At 42.4% G+C, this 21,473-nt stretch overlaps 1 protein-coding gene and 1 pseudogene across 2 annotated transcripts; one reads left to right on the forward strand and one right to left on the reverse strand.

Moving 5' to 3' along the window:
• Positions 1–1,095: 1,095 nt before the first annotated feature.
• LOC309960740 (tripartite motif-containing protein 60-like) lies at positions 1,096–12,254 on the reverse strand (annotated as a pseudogene). The gene is made up of 2 exons: positions 12,215–12,254; positions 1,096–2,454 (listed from the first exon to the last, which is right to left on the reverse strand). The product of its transcript is annotated as a tripartite motif-containing protein 60-like (transcript).
• Positions 12,255–13,496: 1,242 nt separating this feature from the next.
• Positions 13,497–14,903, forward strand: LOC309960741 (tripartite motif-containing protein 75-like; the record flags this gene model as incomplete). Its single annotated transcript, XM_082837677.1, is given in 4 exon segments — positions 13,497–13,604; positions 13,606–14,331; positions 14,334–14,545; positions 14,612–14,903. Coding segments are annotated over 4 exon segments (1,338 nt in total).
• Between the last annotated feature and the right edge of the window lie 6,570 nt (positions 14,904–21,473).

Raw genomic sequence — 21,473 nt, forward strand, 5'->3', positions numbered from 1 at the left:
TTTAGGATTTCTGTTGCCATATTGATTTTCTACCTGGAAGATGTGTCCATTGATGTCATTGGACTGTTAAAGTCTCTGACTCTTACCATATTCCTGTCAATTTCTCCTTCTCTGTCTGTTAGTGTTTGTTTTATGTATTTAGGTGCTCCTATACAGGGTGCATATATGTTAAAGAGTTTGATAGCCTCTTAAGGTATTGACTCTTTTACCATTATATAGAGTCCTACTTCATCTTTATTTCTGGCTTTTGTTTTAAAGTCTATTTTGTCTGGCATGTGTATTGATACCACTACTTTCTTGTAATTTCCATTTGGATGAAATATTTTTTCCATCCCCTCACTTCCAAAATATGTGTGTCTTTTGCCCTAAAGTAGGTCTCTTGTAGACAGCATGTTGTAGATTCTTGTTTTATTTTCCAATCTGCCACTGTATGTCTTTTGATCAGACCTTTTAGTCCATTGATATTTAAAGTACTTTTTCAACCATAATTCAAAAAGAGTCATGTACCACAATGTTCATTGCAGCACTATTTACAATAGCCACGAAATGGAAGCACCCTAAGTGTTCATTGACAGATGAATGGATAAAGAAGATGTGGCCCATATATATAGTGGAATATTACTCAGCCATAAAAAGAAACGAAATTGAGTTATTTGTAGTGAGGTGGATGGACCTAGAGTCTGTCATACAGAGTGAAGTATGTCAGAAAGAGAAAAATAAATAGCATATGCTAACACATATATATGGAATCTAAAAAAAAGGGGAAAAACTGTTCTGAAGAACCTAGGGGCAGGACAGGAATAAAGATGCAGACATAGAGAATGGACTTGAGGACACAGGGAGGGGGAAGGGTAAGCTGGAACGAAGTGAGAGAGTGGCACGGACATATACACACTGCCAAATGTAAAATAGATAGCTAGTGGGAAGCAGCCACATAGCACAGGGAGATCAGCTTGGTGCTTTGTGACCACCTAGAGGGGTGGGATAGGGAGGGTGGGAGGGAGACGCAAGAGGGAGGAGATATGGGGACAAATGTATACATATAGCTGATTCACTTTGTTATACAGCAGAAACTAACACAACATTGGAAAGAAATTATACTCCAATAAAGATTAAAAAAAAAGTATAGGGAACAAATCTATCATTCTAATTGTAGAAGGAAACCTCACCCAACTCATAGTTCAGAAAAATACCAATCTTACTGGGTTCTACCATGGACAGGATGGTTTCTCTTAGGACTTGACACAACATAAGTTCTCTAAACATACCACCCATCTGCCTAGAATCGACCCTCAACTACTGGGTGATTTCGCCAGTTCCTAGGAAAATAATCTTGGCACAGTCTTGTTTCCCACTTCTATCTCGCAGTAATGTCTGCCAGAATGAAATCTATGACAACATGGGACAGCAGGACAGAGATAAAATCTACTTGGGTAATAAAAAGTTTGGCTTTCTCTTTCCATATTGCACAATTTTTCCATCCTCGGGGACAATAAGTTGAGGATGTGCTGTTTCAAGGTCTAAAATCACATCTACTAGAAATGGCTTGGTAATTCTATCAATGCCAGAATATTGTAGAGGAAGGTTAAATCCATACTTGTTTAATTGGAATGAAAATGCTCAGAGCATTTCAGGATTTGATACTTGCACTGGATACTCTTAACCTGTCTCAGTAATTCCAGTTCTGACTGCACACACTTACCCGCTACCTCTCTCAGCAGATGTTTCAATGTGGAAGCATGATCTGTAAATGTTACAAAGTTTTCACAGAGTTTTGTTAAAATGTCCATCTCTTCATCTTCCATCTGCCTGGGAATATCCTCTTGCTGATTCTGTAGAAACAGTCTAAATTTGCTCACATTCAGAATTTATTTTTTCTCTCCTATATTTAACCTGCTTCCTCTGTTCAACTGATTGGCTGGCTTGCAGAGTTATCACTTTTTCAACTTGTTCCATATCACTCTTCAAGGGCTCAATGGTACACTGTAGAATTTTCTTGTGATGAGAGGCAGCTTTCTTAATGGGGCAAATGTAGTGTTTCCATTATTGAATGAAGAAACTGCACTGTGTACATAAAACCTCTAGGTCCTTGCCTAAAAATGGTCAGAAACTGATTGTGCTTCTCACACACAGAACTCTCTTTCTGCCCCTTCCACGTGCTCCTTCTGATCTGGAGTAAATTAGCAATTTCAGTCAAATGACTGAGCTGGGGAAGGTATCACTTAGGTCCTTCCAAGCCATGTTGATGCATGAGTGACAGAAGTTGTGCCCACAGTTGATGGTTACTGGATCTTTCCAGTTATCCATACAGATGGGGGTAGCTAGACACCTCTTGTGGCTGTACCAAGGCTGTCACGAACTCCACTGAGTTGAGAACAGAAGTGGTGGATAAGAATGCTCCCTGTGGCAAGGCCTGCTCAAGCTCAAGACCCAGTGAGAAGTGGATATCCTCCCCTAGCGATAGCAGATTGAACAGTTTTATGTTTCACTGGACCGCCATACTGATGACAGCCACCGAAGTCATGTTCAGTCCCCTGTACCTACCTCAACTTGAAGGGCAAGGGAGATTCACTGCTTGTAGCTCTATCACAAATTAGCCCACCCAGATTTAACATTAATGACTTTCTTCTACAAGTAACTAACCACAGGTTCAAGCAAGTAATCTCTCCACTGGGGAGAAAAGCTTTTAATTTCAAAATTTCCTAGACTGGCAATCACAATATAATAATTATTTCAGGCAAGAATCATCAATGACTGCAAATACTGTAAGGTAAAATTTCATGGGAAATAATATATTCACACAATCTCAAAATATCACTCTGAGAATTATAGTTCATGTATAGAGAGACAAAATAAGTGCTTTACAATGTAGAGACTAGAGAACACCTCCTGACCAATGAATGGATAAATTGATGGCCTGCGATGGGAAGAAAAACAGCACATATGGAACAGTTCTGCCCCCCACACCATTACCCAAATCTAATCACAGGGAAATAATCACCAAAATTGAAACCATGGAACATTCAATGGTCTTAAACACTGCATAAACAAGAATGACACTGAAAAAGAAATTATGGAGGAGTGTTCTACATTAAAAGAGACTAAAGAAACAACTAAGAGAAATTCATGATCTTAAGCTTTGATTCTAGATAGGCAGGAAAACTGCTGTAAAGTGGATAGTATGGGACAAAAGGGAAATTTTGAATACGCACTATTTATTGGACAAGAGTAATATCATAGTTAACCATCTTGAATTCTAAAATTACACTTTAGCTACATAAGAAAGTATTCTATTCTTAGGAAATACATAATGAAATACTTATAGATGAGGGGTCATGAACTTTGAATGTTACTCTGAAATACTACTTTACCAAAAGCAGGTGTCATGGTTTTGGTATGATGTGGGAGTGTGATGGCTGTGACTATAAGACTTCATAGGGATGGAATAGTTCTCTATTTGGTGGTGGCTACATGAATCTGCATGTGGTAAGTGTCACAGAACCATACGTACTCATTTGACCAATATCAAATTCTTGGTTTTCATATAATATTGTTAAGAAACATGGGAACGTAGACAGTGGGTCCATGGGACCCCTATGTACTATCTTTAAAAGTTCCTTGAATCTATCATTATTTCAAAATATTAAAGTTTAGAACCCAGGTTATAATCCTCAGTTTGGCTCAAATGAAATTCCCATTTTTCTTCTTAACTTGATTGTTAATTGAATTTTGTCAAAAACATGTACTATTTTTTATACTTAAAAAAATCATAGTGTTGATATCTATAGTCAATATCACATTGATTAATAGCCACTCTCCTTCATGGACACATCACCTTCATCTGGCTCTATCAAGACCACTTTCAGAATGATGTTGTTAATCCACTAATTGCCAAATCCAACGGATTTTTCTTTTACATGTATATGAAATATTTTTATTGTTGTTAGTTTTATAGAAACAGAGTTGTATTATTCACACTTTTCCGCATCTTACTTTTCTTTTTTTTGAATTTTATTTAATTTATTTTTTTATACAGCAGATTCTTATTAGTCATACATTTTATACACATCAGTGTATACATGTCAATCCCAATCTCCCAATTCATCACACCCCCACCCCACCCCACCCCCACCCCCGCTGCTTTCCCCCCTTGTTGTCCATACGTTTGTTCTCTACATCTGTGTCTCAATTTCTGCCCTGCAGACTGCTTCACCTGTACCATTTTTCTAGATTCCACATATATACCTTAATATATGATATTTGTTTTTCTTTCTGACTTACTTCACTCTATATGACAGTCACTAGATTCATCCACGTCTCTACAAATGACCCAATTTCATTCCTTTTTATGGCTGAGTAATATTCCATTGTATATATGTATCACGTCTTCTTTATCCATTCATCTGTCGATGGGCATTTAGGTTGCTTCCATGACCTGGCTACTGTAAATAGTGCTTCAGTGAACACTTGGGTGTATGGGTCTTTTTGAATTATGGTTTTCTCTGGGTATATGCCCAGTAGTGGGATTGCTGGGTCATATGGTAATTCTATTTTTAGTTTTTTAGGGAACCTTCATACTGTTCCCCATAGTGGCTGTATCAATTTACATTCCCACCAACAGTGCAAGAGGGTTCCCTTTTCTCCACACCCTCTCCAGCATTTGTTGTTTGTAGATTTTCTGATGATGCCCATTCTAACTGGTGTGAGGTGATACCTCATTGTAGTTTTGATTTGCATTTCTCTAATGATTAGTGATGTTGAGCAGCTTTTCATGTGCTTCTTGGCCATCTGTATGTCTTCTTTGGAGAAATGTCTATTTAGGTCTTCTGCCCATTTTTTGATTGAGTTGTTTGTTTTTTACTATTGAGCTGCATGAGCTGTTTATATATTTTGGAAATTAATCTTTTGTCTGTTGATTCATTTGCAAATATTTCTTTCCCATTCTGAGGGTTGTCTTTTCATCTTGTTTGTAGTTCCCTTTGTTTTGCAAAAGCTTTTAAGTTACATTAGGTCTCTTTTGTTTATTTTTGAAAAACATGTACTATTGATTCATTTCTTTGGTAAAAATCTAGTAACTGGAAGAAGTGACAAACGAGGTATCTAGAGAATCCAGAAGGCTGTATGTGGTCCCTTCGCAGCGCCCTCTAGTTGTTCTGAATGTGTGGTTCCCAGACCAACATCATCAGCATCACCTGGGAGATGGTTAAAAATGCAGCTTCCTGGGTCCCACCTGGGATCTACTGTGTCAGAACATGCAGGGGTGGCTCAGCAGTCTGTGTACAGGCCTTCCTCCTTTCATCACGCTGTGACTTATTTACAAATGGAGGGATGGTGGTACCCTGCATCGAGCAGGGCTATTGGTGCCATCTTTCCAGCAGCGTTTGCTCACTTCATGCCTCTGTGCCACATTTTGGTAATTCTCACAATATGTCAGTTTTTCATCATTATTATATTTGAATGGTGATCTGTGATGAGTGATCTTTGAAGTTACTACTATCACCCACTGAAGGTTCATATGATGGTTGTTAGCATGGCAATAAAAAATTTTTTTAATTAAGGCATTACATTGTTTTTTAGACAAAATGCTATTGCACACATGATAGACGACAGTACAGTGTAAACACACTTTTGATACACATTGGGAAACCAAAACACTTGCATGACTCACTATTTTGTGATAGTCCTGTTCTTGGAGTAGTCTGGGACCAAACCCACATTTTCTGAGTTATGCATGTGTCAGTAATATCTCTGAGTGATTCTGACACATGCTGAAATTTAAAACTGATTTACAAACACTTTCTATGTGCTCCCTCTCACTGGGGAGGCCACAGTTACCAGCTGTGTCCTAAAGGTTCCTCAATCTCTAGGTGTAGTTCAGGTGGATCTACCTGAAAGTCTTGTGTCCAAATGTCATTTGGCCATTTCTAGATGCCTCTTCCCCAATTGCCAACACTTCACTCTGTCTTACATTGAATTAATTACTCCTCCTAGCCTGTTAGGAGGTAGGTAATCACGGGATTACCTATTTCAGTGAATAATATCTCCACACTCAATGGCCCACACCACTTTCCTCAACTCCATTTCTCTCTCCCAAATCAGGGTGGCAGCAGCTCTCACCAGGGCCACTTCTCTATTATCCTAAATGGCCCATTTGCTGGGTCCTCGTCAGTCCCTGTCATCATTCTGTTCTCTGGAATGCACTTTTCAAAAAAAAATTGATCTCATTACACCTCTGCTTTAAAAACTCATCTCCTTTACTGTTATTAGGATAAGTATCCTGACCCTAGACTGGGGGCTTGTGAGGGGAGATTGTTGGCAATGCCTGTTTTTTAATACCTGGCTTCTTATTTCAGACCTGCATTCTCTTTGTGACAATACATCAAGCTGTACGCTAATGAAGTCTACAACTTTTTTGATGTATGTGAGACTTCCATAGACAAATTTATTTAAAAATGCACAAGCCAGGATCAGATCCAGTCACCCCTCCATCCTGACTACAGAGGGGATGACAAGGAGTGTCCTGAGACACTCAATCATGAGAGAGCTCTTTCTCTCACCAGAGTTGGAAACCATTACAGCCACCAGTAAAGGCAAACTGGTGTTCACACTCCTGGCCTGAGCACAGCTGTGTGAACATGGGCCTGGTGCACTGTAGGAGCACAGCTGGTAAGTGGCAGAGCCAGTGTCAGATCCACTCTCACAGGAACCACGCTCTTCAGATCTGAGATTCAGAGCATAGACTGACATTTACCTGCTTCAGGTGCAATTATAATCGTCCTCATGACAAGAGTCACTGACACAGCACTTTCTGTCTTCTCACTTCTTGTTTGAGTCTCAAGTACCCGAGGAGGTAGGTTCTACCACCAACTCACTTCACAGAGCATGAAATCGAGGCACAGCGGGGTGAGCTCACCCGTGCTCCCAAGCTTACAGCTGATAACTGGCAGAGCCCAAACTCAAACCCAGAGTCTTGTTCCAGAGTCCACTCCACACTGGCCACACCTAGGGTCACTGGGACAGGGCAGAGGACAGGGGACATTGTGCAGTTTGGAGGTGGGGCTGGAAGGAAGGCTACTTGAGACCCCACCATGATGCACGTCTGTGGTCACACAGCCAGTGAGTGACCAGGGTCTGAACTCAGTTTCCTCTTGCTGCACATCCCTGTTATCACTGTTTCCCTTGGCTGGGGGTCACCAAAATGCTTGCTGCAAATGCAGATTCCCTGGCTCACCTATGGAGACAGAATAGAAACAGTTTCTATTTTTAAGTAAACATTTATGGATGTAGACCATACATACATAAAGACACACACACCCATCATTTTGCATCACCTGAGAATGATTACAAAGCAAACACAGCCCTGTAACCACCTACAAAGCCTACCATTTAAACAGTACCTGCTCCCTTTCCCCTCCTGGCCACTCTCCATCACTGCCTCCACTCTCCTCCCCAAAGATAACCGCCACCTGCTGCTAAACCATGCACTGGTTTGGCCTGGTTTTGATCTTCATATGAGGGGAGCCATACACAGTATGTTATTGTATTTCTGGACTCTTCAGCTCAATGACAGGTGGGGAATTCATCCTTATTTTTCTGTTTTTCAGATCCCTTTTCTTGGTGAACAGTAGTCCATTGCATGCCTGTACTACTGTTCATTAGTTCATTCTGTTGCTGAAAGCCCTTGGGTTGTTTCCAGATTTCCCCTATTGGGAATTGTGTTGCTATGTGCTTCCTTGCACAAATGGACACATTTCTAAACATAAATAACAGGAGTGGAATTGCTGAGCTGAAGGGTTGTGTAGGTGCATACTCAGCTTAAGTAGAAAGAACCAAACTGGTTTTCAAGGTGGTTGGACCAATTTTCATTCTGATTTTTCTTTTTATCAGCTGTCATCACCTGACACTTTATTGGGTCAGATATTAAAAAAATATGTTAAAACATTTTTGTCCCATGCATATATGCAGGAGATTTATGTTTTTGTTTTCATCTGTGCTGCTCTAGGCGAGCAAGGACTTGGTTTTGTTTACTTCAGTTTCCCCAACACTAAGAACACTTAGGTGCTACTCGATGCTCATGTGACAATGTGTAAATACACTAGTATTTATGTTGTGAGTGTACAGTATATGCAGCAAAAAAAAAGGTTTAAATTAATGCATTAACAGAGATTATTTGGGGGCATTTGTGGACTTCCTTTTTTATCCTCTACATATTTTAAACAATATACACTCCCTTTTAAAAAAATTGTATTTCCTATTAGAGAAACAATTTTATGATTGTGAAGGACACCATTTTATATAATGTTAAGTAGAGGGAAGCAGATTATGAAACTGTATGTAAAATATACTGCCATTTATCACCTGTCATATAAAAAAATAAAGATGTGGATATATACAAACTTCTGAAAGCACACAGTTGAGAGCATGAATCTTGATTTATCTAAGTGGTAGGATGATGGCTGATTATCCCCCCATTAGTGTTCTTATGTGTTGTTGTTGTTGTTGTTGTTGTTGTTTTTGCAGTACGTGGGCCTCTCACTGTTGTGGCCTCTCCCTTTGCGGAGCACAGGCTCCGGATGCGCAGGCTCAGCGGCCATGGCTCACGGGCCTAGCTGCTCCGCGGCATGTGGAATCTTCTCGGACCAGGGCATGAACCCGTGTCCCCTGCATCGGCAGGCGGACTCTCAACCACTGCGCCACCAGGGAAGCCCTCTTATGTGTTTTTAAATATCTATTTTCCTGGCATAAAATAAAATAATACAAGAAAATATTAATCAAAATAGTGAAAATAATGCCAATCAAAACTGAAGTACTTCATGGGTAGTATGTACTTTCCATGCATTCTCATTTGAAATATTTATGGAATTTCTGGTTATTAGGCTAGAGATACTCTAAGTGTAAAGTATTGTTTCTGTCCCCAACCTACAAATGGGGAAACAGCTTTCAAGGGAGGCAGGATAACCTGCCCTCTTCTCAGGGATGTAGTGCAGCTGAGCCTGATGGGAGTCTTATACTCTGCATATGATGTAATCATAATAAATATTCTCTGCCAACCAATGAAAAGCCTAGTGTGCAGTACTTCGTTGTTCCCTCATCAGTAACTTTCCTTTTACCTAATATTCCATAGCCTCCCCACTACCTTCTGCAAATTTTGCTCAGGGACGTGTAATTTTGCAGCCTCCCTGGCAATTTGCTACCTAACCGGGAAGGGCGGGGGAGCCAGAGGGCCCTGAATCACATCTCCCCTCCTCGGGGAGTAAATGGACAACCTTACAAAGCTTTTCAGATTTCAGTTCATCATCAGCAAAGATGAAATTAAGTGGCATTGAGAGGATCAAGGGAGGATCACAAAGGTGCAATGGAGATCCTGTTTATCACCTGACCTAATCTATGCAGGGCCTGGCCCTCCTCTCTCTTCTCTAAGCAGCACCTCTGAACACGCCCCACACACCCCTCCATGCCCAGGGCCCACCCTCCCATCTATGGAGGAGCCACAGCCTTTAGGACTGGACCCCAACAGCTCCACCCTCCTGGGGGTGTATATATACCCGTCACATCCCAGACCCCGCCATGTGGTGGGAGAGCAGCCTGAGGACCTGGCCCAGGAACCCAGAGAGAACTGCCCCCTCAGGTAAGCGGGGATCAAGGATGAGGCAAGACCATGGGGCTTCCTGAGCCGCTGCTCCAGGCCCAGCCTAGGGATCCACCTCCAGGGAATCCAGACTGGGGTTTGGCATATGTAAAAACCTGTCCTTTATTAGGGTTCCCAGTCCCACAGCGGGCCTTGTCCTAACTCACCTAAATGTTTGCTGAGAGCACAGATGCCCAGTTCCCACCCTGTCCAGGGCCCAAGGATGGAGAGACTGGTATCTGTGTGTGAGAAAGCCCCCAGAGGCTGGTCTGAAGGCCCTGTGGGATTCCCCCTCCAAGATGGCTCAGTCAGGGGCACTTTGTGGTGTTAACCAAAATTTCAGAAACCAAGACCTGATTGAAATAGAGGCCTTTATTTGGGGGTTGTTAGGACGGCAGCCCCAGAGACCCGGATTCATGAAGCACTTGACCTGTGTTCCCTGAGTCCAAGCTGAAGGAGGCTTATCAAGGCAAAGAACCTGCAAGGTTACATAAAATAAGGGTGCTAAGCAAAGAAGCATTGGCTGGGGCTGCAAATGATTACACAGCTGCAGGTGCGGGGGCGGGGACGTTGAAACTGCAATGTTGTCCCAGAGCTGTCAGCAGATGCTGTTGTGAAAATGGCTGATGGTGTCCTTGAGCCGCAAGCAGTTCAGAAAATCAAATTCTCAGTGATGCACGGTCATGTCTGAAACCACATCAAAGGTGGCCACCGGGCTCCTCTTTGATTTTTAAATCCATCATCAGTGTGTAGGTGGAGAGTGGAGGGATTAGAGCTATGGGGCCCTGAATGAACTCGGTCTTCCTCAACTTCACCACTGCCTGCTTGCAGACACAGAGAGTACAAGTTAAGTTGCCCAAAGTCACTCAGTTCCTAAGGGAGACTGGAAACCTGGCCAGGATTTTAGTCATTTAACAGCTTAGTCCGGGACTGAGGTGATATTTGGAGATGCCATCATGGCGGGATAACACGGAGTTGACAGTCACATGTGGGATGCAGATTTCCAAAACCTGGGTAAATTTACAACAGCCAGAGTGGAAAGAGTTCCTGATCCTGTCCTTACAGCTCTGGCACATTTTGTTGGGGGAGGTGACCCCTCATGGAGTCGGGAAGCTGGGATCAGGAGGAAGGGACAAGTGAGCTCTGAGCTGGGAGAGTGAGGAGACAAGTGTGGGCTCTGCTTGTACAAAGGTGCCGGGACCAGAGTGGGCTGAACCTGCAGGAAGAGGGCAGGAGGTTGAGTGCTGCAGAGAGCTTGGTGCTGGGAGAAGCTGGAGCTGAGGGAAGGACGTGGTTCTTGTGCCAGGAACAGCAGTCCTGCAGGAGAGGGTGTGATTAGATCCTGGTGTGGGTGGGAGGAGACTGGAGGGGCCCAGCGGGTGGTAGTGGGCTGGGTGGTCAGAGGCTGGTGCAGGCACCCAGAAGAACATGTAGGGACTTTGGCAAGGGTGTTAGTGGTGACAGTGAAAGACATATTCTTTGATCACAGCATCCTGAGCATGGAAAGTCTGGGGTTTTGTTAGCTGAGTACCATAGAGCACCTTCCATGTGCCAGGCCTGCTGCTAGGCACATTTTCTCCTCCTCCATAAATCCCTTCTGACCTGTCAAAGGTCACAGGGCCATAGATGGAAGAGCCAGGATTGCAGCCCAGGCAGCTTGGCTCAGAATCTCTGCTCGCTCCACCCTACCAGGCTTCCTCTCTTTCTGGCTCCACTACCCTGTTTGCAGTATTTTATAAATCATTGCCAATCAGACAAGGCACAAAGAACAATCTCTCTTGTTTTTCACTCTGATATCTCTGGATTATTAAAAATGATCTGCTTTGATTTCATTATTGGCATCTTTTTATCTTCTTTACCCATTTTTTATGTCCAGATTTTTCATTATGTTTGCTTGAATTGCTTGATATAAGCTAATTATATGCTTGAAGTAATCATGTAGTTTTCTGATTTTCAAAAATTTGCTTCCTCGGCCAAACAGATGGAACATATTTCTCTATAATTTATTTCTATAGTCTATGGTTTTATGGTCACTTTTGCTTTTATTAGACATGCACAGTGAAAACTGCATAAGCCTGTAACCCTACACCACCACCCAGATGAAGAAATAGATTGTTACCAGCACCCCTAGAGCCCTTCTCACCTTCCTCCCAATCACTAGCCCATCCCTCCTCCCCCAGTATGAACACTGATGCTGAGGTCTAACACCATGAAGTCATTTCTCCTGCACACACAGGTGTATTCTTTTGTGCCTGGCTTTTTGTCACACCACGTTACATCTTTGAGATTCACCCCAGTTTTGGGGTGAAGAGTATTTAGTGTCCACACATTGCTGATTAATGTCCCATTGTATGAACAGACCACATTCATCTAGCCATTCTAATGCCGTGGAACTTCGGGGTTATTTCCAGTTTGGACTTGTGAAAAGCGTTGTACTGAACCTTCGTGTATGTACTTTTGTGCACAGAGTTTGTAGCCCTGGTTCATAGTCTGGATGGTTACACAGCCTGAGTAAAATAACTGAGTGTATGTTCTACGATAGTTAATAATGCAAAATAGTTTTCAAAAGTGGTTGTGCCCACTTACCTCTCACCAGCTGTGTATGAATGATCCAGTGACACCACATATCTCCAAGACGTTATATCTTAACACTTGAAATTCATTCTGGGGTCTCTGGACTCAGAGATTGTCTTTAACCTATCAGGGCTGGAGATGATTAAATCAATACACCCCACCCCCTCCCACCTCCCCCCATACCCTCCATGGATGCTCACTTTCAGCTTTGGGGATCACTTTGCTGATCCCAGTGGAAAGTTTGGAGCGTCTAACAGGACTCTTCCTGTGTGGGTGCCCTGAACTCAAGAGTTCTCAGCCCTGAGAGTTGGTGGCCTCTCAGCCTCTTTGAGAATCAGCAGATGCTTCAAAGGGAAAGCTCCACACCTTCTTCTTAGGATCTTGACTCCACAAATCCTCACTAGTTGGCAGCTCACCACTGTCATCAGGGAGTACGTTTGTATGTGTGTGTATTTCTCAGCTTCAACTCAAATTGACGTACTGATCTCAATCTCATTCTGAGCTTGAAGTGAAAAGTCAGTTTTGGGAGGGTGCCCAGAGCAAATTTCATCTAGTCCAAATCCCATCCACTTATGCAAAAAATTTCATATATTCTGTAGTTGAGAAGCTTAAGTGAAAAGTAAATTTTGATGTATTATGAATTCAGTGCTGTTAGAAGGATCTGTGGTTTAAGCCAAAAAGTACCAGTTTTTTTAATTAGATTTTTGACAAGATTGAAATTATTGAAGCTGGGTTTTTTATCGTTTAACCAGATTCTCTTTGAAATGGGATGTTATGTAACTTTCCCCAGGTTCCCAGATAGGAGGTGACTGAGGGGGAGTCCCATCCAGGCCCTGGGCTCTTGTCCTCAAGCCCACACACTTTCCACAGTCCCAGGACCTGGTGCCATCAACCTGTGGTCCATGTGGGTGTAGGTGGGTCGTGGTGGAGGGGAGGATCAGAGGATGCCTCACCATGGCAGTGAGAGTCCCTCAAGACACAGGGCAGCCTTTTCACAGGAAGGATTATTTTCTCATCCCCAGGAAGGAAAAGGCACTTTGGAGCTGTGTCTGCTTTCTGACCCAGAGAGTTGCTGAGCTTGGCTTCACACCCTGGAGCTGCTGAGGGCAGCGAGTTGCCCAGATGCTCTATGATAGGCCGCAGGAGTGGAGGAAGCCTCCCTGAACACCTGCCTGCACCCCAGAGTCCTGCAACATCCAGGACAGGAAGGAGGGAGACCCGAGGGTGCACCTGCTACTCAGCGCAGAGACCCAGTAGCCCGGCCTCCTAAGAAACCCATCTCAGTGCAGCCCTGATGACTGTGGCAGCGGCCCTGGCTGGACTCCAGGCAGAAGCCAATTGTTCCATCTGTCTGGAGGGCCTGAGAGACCCCGTCACCACTGAGTGTGGGCACAACTCCTGCCCCCTTCTGCATCCAGCGGTCCTGGGCTCACCTGGAGGACAGGTTCCCCTGCCCCATGTGCCACCACCCGTGCCAGGAGCGGCAGGTGAGGAGAAACACCCAGCTGGGCAGGATGATCCGTGTGGCCAGGCTGCTCCAGAGCAGCCGGAGCAACAGGAGGAGCTGCGAGGAGCCGCGCCTGTGCGAGCTGCACCGCCAGGTCCTGAGCCTCTTCTGCGAGGAACACGTGGAAGTGCTGTGTCCCCTGTGCGCACGGACCCCTGAGCACCAGGGCCACTTGAGGCCGGTGGGCGAGGCCGCGGCTGACCACCGGCAGAGGCTCAGCGCTTACGTGGAGCCTTTGAAGAGGCGGGTGGCAGATGCCCACAGCCTGGTGGCCGCGCAGGACAGAAAGCCGCTGGAGCTGCGGGAGCTGGTGCAGCGCCAGCGGCTGGAGCTGGCCTCGGAGTTCCGGCAGCTGAGCCGGGCTGTGGACGGCGAGCAGGAGGCCGTCCTGGCGAGGCTGGTCCAGGAGGAGCAGGACATCCGGGAGCAGCTGGGCGCCAACATCACCGCCTCCTCAGACCACATCTGCGAGCTGCGGGGCCTCCTGCACGAGGTGACAGAGAGAAGCGTGCTGCCTGGAGCCAGGCTGCTGAGTGGCATCGGGGGCGTCCTGGGCAGGTGCGAGCGTCTGAGGTGCCCCGACGTCTACTCCTTCCAGCTGAGGCGGGAAGGCTGCAGCCTGTCCCCCCGCAGCACTCAGCTCTGCAGAAAATCATTCAGAAGTTCGGGGAGGACGTGACCCTGGACCCCGAGACAGCGCATCCCAACCTGCTCGTGTCCGAGGATAGAAAGTCGGTGACGTTTGCGAGGAGCAGGCAGCTTTTTCCCCCAAGCGCGCAGAGATTCCGCACGGAGCCTGCGGTGCTGGGCTTTGTGGGCTTTGCCAGCGGCGGGCGGTAGTGGGAGGGGTGGGTGGGCGGGGCCTCGTGGGCTGTGGGCGTCCGCGCAGACTCCGCCTCCAGGAGCGGCGGTGGGCGCCTGGAGGGACAGAAACGCCTCTGGACTCTGGGGCTGCGCGGAGGGGATTGTGAGGCCCGCGGGCCGGGGGGCGCCCTTCCCCTGGAGCTGAAGGAGGAGCCTGGCGGGATCGATGTGTATCTGGACTATGAGTTGCGTGCGATTTCCTTCTACAGTTGGAAGGACAGGTCCCACATCCACTCTTTCACCGACAAATTTTCTGAGATCTTAAAGCCCTATTTCTCTATCGGATGCTATACTCAACCTCTTACAATCTGCGCAGTAAGAGATTACTAAGGATGATCTTTGACTTTGCTTCTTTTTCTTCCTGAAATTTATGGACAGTAGGTAGAATGTTTACAACTGTCCTTACATCTGGCACCGAGATTTTTTTTTTTAATGTTTATTTGACTTAAAGTCATGAAGAAAGTTTTTCTCATTTTGTTTTCTATTTTGTTGTTGTTGTTGGTGGTGTTTCCATAGCAGTAGAGATGTTGTGGGAACTAACAGGGACGTGGAGTTTAACCGTAAAGTGTTTCTGGAATTCTAACGTTGGAGCATATAAAATTGTAATTTCACAGCTTCAGTAAATGTGTGAACACTTGCATATTTCCTATACCTATACATTTACCTGTTCCATAAGCACCTTACACGTTCCATGTGGGAGAGGAAACACACCTGTGTGGAGACAGTTCTCAGGGGGCGTCTTGCACATGTCGGGAGCAAGGGACCGACCACTCAGGACTATGTTTCCCAGGACGTTTTTATGGGAAACAGCCTTGAAAGATAGAGGTGGCATCTCCATCAGAGCACAGGCAGGTTTGTATACTGTCCAGTCTCCCTCGAGGGCAAAGGTCAGGCAGATTTATTGCCCTTTATACAGGGGTTGGGTTTTGCTCATTACCAGTAGTACATCTAAATTACTCTCTTACTTGAAATTTGAGATTGTCCAGTAACTATGACATTATGTGAGATGATTTATACATCTTCCTGGGAGATATTTGACACAGAAAAAGATCAGTCTTATACTTTTCCTTGGTTTTTTATTTTGGGGGCCTAATAACACCCCTCCCCCTCTGTGACATGTGTGATCATAGTTCCCCAGCCAGGGACAGAACCTGCGCCCAATGCAGTGAAAGCTCCGAGTCTTAACCACTGGACCGCCAGGGAAGTTCCCCTAAATACTTGCAGATTGTCCCTGCTCCTTCCTGTGCTTGGGGAGATTTGTTTCCATGTCTCAACAGGGTTAAACTGGCTGCTACTTTTCTCTTCCTGGTTCCAACATTTAAGCATGTTTCTATTCTATTTCTAATTTTCACAGTAGCTTATTTCATCTTTGAGTGTGACTCATCTATTTTTGTTTTGTTATGAAAAGCAGGCATATACAATTGTGTAGTAAACATGTAGATACAATTTAAAGGAGAACAGTAAAATTAGTACTCATGTATAAAACAACTAGGTGAAGAAATCAAACATTACACGGTAGCTCAGAGGCCCCGTGGATTCTAACACACTATGTCACTCCCATTTTCCTCAGCTTGAAGCATCCAGTATCTTGATATTAATAATTCCTTTGGGGATTCCCTGGTGGTGCAGTGGTTGAGAGTCCGCCTGCCGATGCAGGGGACACGGGTTCGTGCCCCGGTCCGGGAAGATCTCACATGCCGCGGAGCGGCTGGGCCCGTGAGCGTCCGGAGCCTGTGCTCCGCAACGGGAGAGGCCACAACGGTGAGAGGCCCACATACCGCAAAAAATATATATAATAATAATAATAATTCCTTTGTTTTTCTTGAAAGGTTTACCACACATGCATAGCTTTACAACCAATAAAGTTATATTCTAAAAATCCAGAGACCAATAAGAAACGTCACTGAATACTCAATTTATTTTACTACATAATAGACTAAATGAAAACAAGTCTCATGATTATCTCAATAGATGGCAGAAAAATCATTTGATAAAATTCATCATCCATAGTTATGAACTGAATGTGTCCCACCACAAACTGTATTCAGAGGTAGGGCACTTAAGTAGGTAATCAAGGTTAAATGAAAATGGTGACAAATCTAATATGACCAGTCAGTGATTTAAAAAAAGGAAAATTTAGCAAATTAGGAAAAGGTCATTGCCTTAATGTGTTAGTTGATATCTACCAAAACCCACCACAGTGATGAAATTCTGTTAGTGTTCTGTCTGACAATGGACCTCAAACAAGGATTCTATTATTATTATTATTTTTTTTTTTGCAGTACGCGGGCCTCTCACTGCTGCGGTCTTTCTCGTTGCGGAGCACAGGCTCCGGACGTGCAGGCTCAGCGGCCATGGCTCACAGGCCCAGCTGCTCCGCGGCGTGTGGGATCCTGCCAGAACGGGGCACGAACCCGTGTCCCCTGCATCGGCAGGCAGACTCTCAACCACTGCGCCACTAGGGACAGTGAAGCCCCAAAAAAGGATTCTTGCTATCACCTGTTTAACACGGTGTTGGGCCCTACTTCAATGACTGTCCTCAAAAGGAGAAAGATACCAGGGATGTGCATGCATAGAGAAAAGGCCATGGGAGGGCACGGAGAGAGGTTATCTGCAAGCCAAGGAGGCCTCAGTAGAAAACAAACCTGCAGACACCTTGATCTTGGACCTCCAGAACTGGAAGAAAATAAATTTGTTTTGTTTAAACCAGTCAGTCTGTGGTGTTTTGTAAGTCAGCTTTCCCAGGTTAATACATGGAGTCATGAGAAGAAAAAAAAAAAAATTTAGAAAATTAGACAGTGAAGTGAACTTCCTTAATCTGTTGAAGGATATCTACCAAAACCCTACAACAATGATAAAATTCTGATAGTTTTCTCTTAGAATGGAAATGCGACACCTATTCAACAATGCTTTGGCATTCATAAGCAGCACAAACAGGCAAGGAGGGAACAAGTATAATAATTGGAAAGAAAAAAATAGAAATTTTCCTATTAGTAATGATATGATTTTTTACATAGAAAACCCAAAATGATTTACAAATGAATTTAATACATATGTAAATTTTGCAAGGTTGCTACATGCAAGATCAATATGCAAAATTCAAGTGCATTTCTGTATAAGAGCATCAATCCGAAAATGAAACTTGCCATTTGTAATAGAACCAAAAAACAGCAAATATCTAGGAAGAAATCTCACAAAAATATGCATGCCTCTGCACAGATGATTGTAAAACATTACAGAGAAAATCTTTAAAAGGACAAAAATAGATGACAAGAATTACCACATAAAATATTAAGAAGATTGAATGTTATAATGATGTCATTCCCCCCACCCAATTAAATTTCAGTCTTTTAATGAGAAGGGATCCAGAATATTGAACTGATTCTGTGTATATAAGTCAACTCCAGCCACATATGAATGGACATACTATAGGGCATTTGGGAGCTAAAATAGAGGAATATCTTCATGATCTCTCAATTAAAATTTTTTTTTAGTTAATATCTACAAAAATGCACCTGCCATGAAGGAAAACATAAGTTTGACCATATGAAATTTTAGAGTTCCTTTTAATTAGAGGGCAGTATAAAGAGAGTGTGGGGAAATTTGAGAAAAGATATTTCCAATTTATACAATTGACAAAGGGCTACAAATATTATTACACATTTATACCCGAGCAAGATGCCTTGCCAGAGTCTTCATGCTTCAAAGGGAACTGCAGATTACAACACACACACACACACACACACACACACACACACAAACACACTAATACACTCATGGTTTCCTCTCAGAATGTGGTGCTCAGTGCTAAGCACCTATAACGTGAAATATCCACATACGACTAATACCAATCAGGTTTAAAACAAATGCTTCTCTAAATAGCTAAACTTCCACCCTCTAAACAAAAGAAGTCCTGGGAAATTGTGAGTTATAATGTTGTCAAGAGGGGGCTTAGAAACCTCTAAACACTCCACCCAAAACCTGTGAGAATAAGCAAATTCAGTGAACTTGCAAGATACAGAATCAATAGCCAAAAATTTCATGTTTCCACATACTAACAACAAACTATTCGAAAGATAAATTAAGAAAAAAATCCCATTTAAAAACACAAACAAATTGAACCAAGGAAGGGAAAGACATGTACAGTGATGAAAGAAATTGAAGATATTAATAAATAGAAAGATATTCTATGTTCATGGATTAGAAGAGTTAATATTTTTAAAATGTCTATACTACCCAAAGCAATCTACAGATTCAACACAATCTCTATCAAAATACCAATGACATTTTTCTTTTTTTAACTTTTTAGTTGATGTATAGTTGATGTACATATTATATAAGTTAAAGGTGTACAATATAGTGATATAAAATTTTTTTTCTGTCAATCCCAAACTCCCTAAATACCCCTCTGCCCCCCCTCCCCCTGGTAACCAAAAGTTTGTTCTCTGAGTCTGTGAGTTTATTTCTGTTTTGTAAATAAGTTCATTTGTATCATTTTTTAAATTCCACATATAAGTGATATCATATAATATTTTTCTTTCTCTGTGTGACTTACTTCACTCGGTATGACAGTCTCTAGGTCCATTAATGTTGTTGCAAATGGCATTATTTCATTCTTTTTAATAGCTGAGTAATATTCCATTGTGTACATGTACCATAACTTCTTTATCCATTCCTCTGTCAATGGACATTTAGGTTGCTTCCAGGTCTTGGCTATTGTAAACAGTGCTTCAGTGAATATTGGGGTACATGTATCCTTTCAGATCATATTTTTCTCTGGATATATGCCCAAGAGTGGGATTGCAGAGTCATATGGTAGTTCTATTTTTAGTTTTTTAGGAACCTCTACTGTTCTCCACAGTGACTGTACCAATTTACATTCCCACCAACAGTGAAGGAGGGTTCCCTTCTCTCCACACCCTCAGCAGCATTTATTATTGGTAGACATTTTGATGATTGCCATTCTGACTGGTGTGAGGTGATACCTCATTGTAGTTTTGATTTGCATTTCTCTAATAATTAGTGATGTTGAGCAGCTTTTCATGTGCTTCTTGGCCATCTGTATGTCTTCTCTGGAGAAATGTCTATTTAGATCTTTTGCCCATTTTTTGATTGGGTTGTTTGGTATTTTGTTGTTGAGTTATATCAGCTGTTTGTATATTTTGGAGATTAAGTCCTTGTCGGTTACATTAAATGGTAATTTTTAAAACTGCTCTTTTGAGGTACGATTGATATACAAAAAGCTGTACAGATTTAATGTATACAACTTGATGAGTTTGCATATATAATACATCCATGAAAACATCACCACAATTTATGCCATAAACATATCCATCACCTCCCAAAGTTTCCTCCCTCCCTCTTTATTTTTTTTATTATTATTATCATTATTATTAAATGGTAATTTTGATGAACCATTAGTAATTTGATATGGATTGTATTGAATCTGTAGATTGTCTTGTGTTGTATATTCACTTTGACAGTACTGATACTTCCAGTCGAAGAACATGGTATATCTTTCCATCTGTTTGTGTCATCTTTGATTTTTTTCATCAGCATCTTATAGTTTTTGGGGCATAGGTCTTTTGCCTCGTTAGGTAGGTTTATTCCTAGGCATTTTATCCTTTTTTGTGCAATAGAAAAAAGGATTTTTTCTTGAATTTCTTTTTCTGATCTTTCATTGCTAGTGTCTAAAAATGTAACAGATTTCTCTGTATTAATTTCGTATCCTGCAACTTTACCAAATTCATTGATGAGCTCTAGTAGTTTTCTGGTATCTTCTTTAGGATTTTCTATTTATAGTATCAGGTCGTCTGCAAACAGTGGCAGTTTAACTTCTTTTCAAATTTGGATTCCTTTTATTTCTTTTTCTTCTCTAATTGCCAATGGCATTTTTCATAGAAATAGAACAAACAATCCTAAAATTTGAATGGCACCACCCAAGATCCCCAATAACCAAAGAAATTTTAAGAAAGAAGAAAGCTGGAAGCATCATGCTTCCTAATTTCAAACTCTATTACAAGGATTCAGTAATCAAAACAGTAAAGTATTGGAATAAAAACAGACACATAGAACAATGGAACAGAGGAGAGAGGCCAGAAATAAACCCAGGCATACATAATTAATTTATGACAAAGGAGCCAAGAATATGAAATAAAGAAAGGACAATTTCTTCAATAAATGGTATCGGAAAAATTGGACAGCTACATGCAAAAGAATGAATCTTATACTATGCACTACCTTATACTATACACAAAAAAACTCAAAATGGATTAAAGACTTGTTATAAGATGTGAAACCATAAAAATCCTAGAAGAAAACATAGATGTTAAGCTCCTTGATATTGGTTCTGGCAATGATATTTTCAATCTGACACCAAAAGCAAAGGCAACAAAAGCAAAAATAAACAAGTGGGACTACGTCAAACTAAAAAGCTTCTGCACAGCAAAGGAAGCCATCAATAAAATAAAAAGGCAACCCTAAATGTGAGAAAATATTTGCAACTCATACAGCTGATAAGGCGTTAACATCCAAAATATAAAGAGAGCTCATACAATTCAGTAGCAAAAACAGAAAACAAACAAAAACCCCACAAAACAACAACAAAACAAAGAATCCAATTAAACATGAGCAGAAGATCTTAATAGACATTTTTTTTCAAAGAAGACATACAGATGGCCAACAGACACCTGAAAAAATGATGAGCATCAGTAAACATCAGTAAACATTGCAAATCAAAGTCACTGTTAGATATCACGTCACACCCATCAAAATGGTTATTATCAAAAAGACAAGAAATAACAAGTGTTGGTGAGGATGTGGACAAAAGGGAACACTCGTGCACTTTTGGTTGGAATGTAAATTGGTGCAGCCTCTATGGAAAAGAGTATGGAGGTTCCC

Source organism: Leucopleurus acutus (genome assembly GCF_964270905.1).
Source record: "Leucopleurus acutus genome assembly, chromosome: 4".
Lineage (NCBI taxonomy): Eukaryota > Metazoa > Chordata > Mammalia > Artiodactyla > Delphinidae > Leucopleurus > Leucopleurus acutus.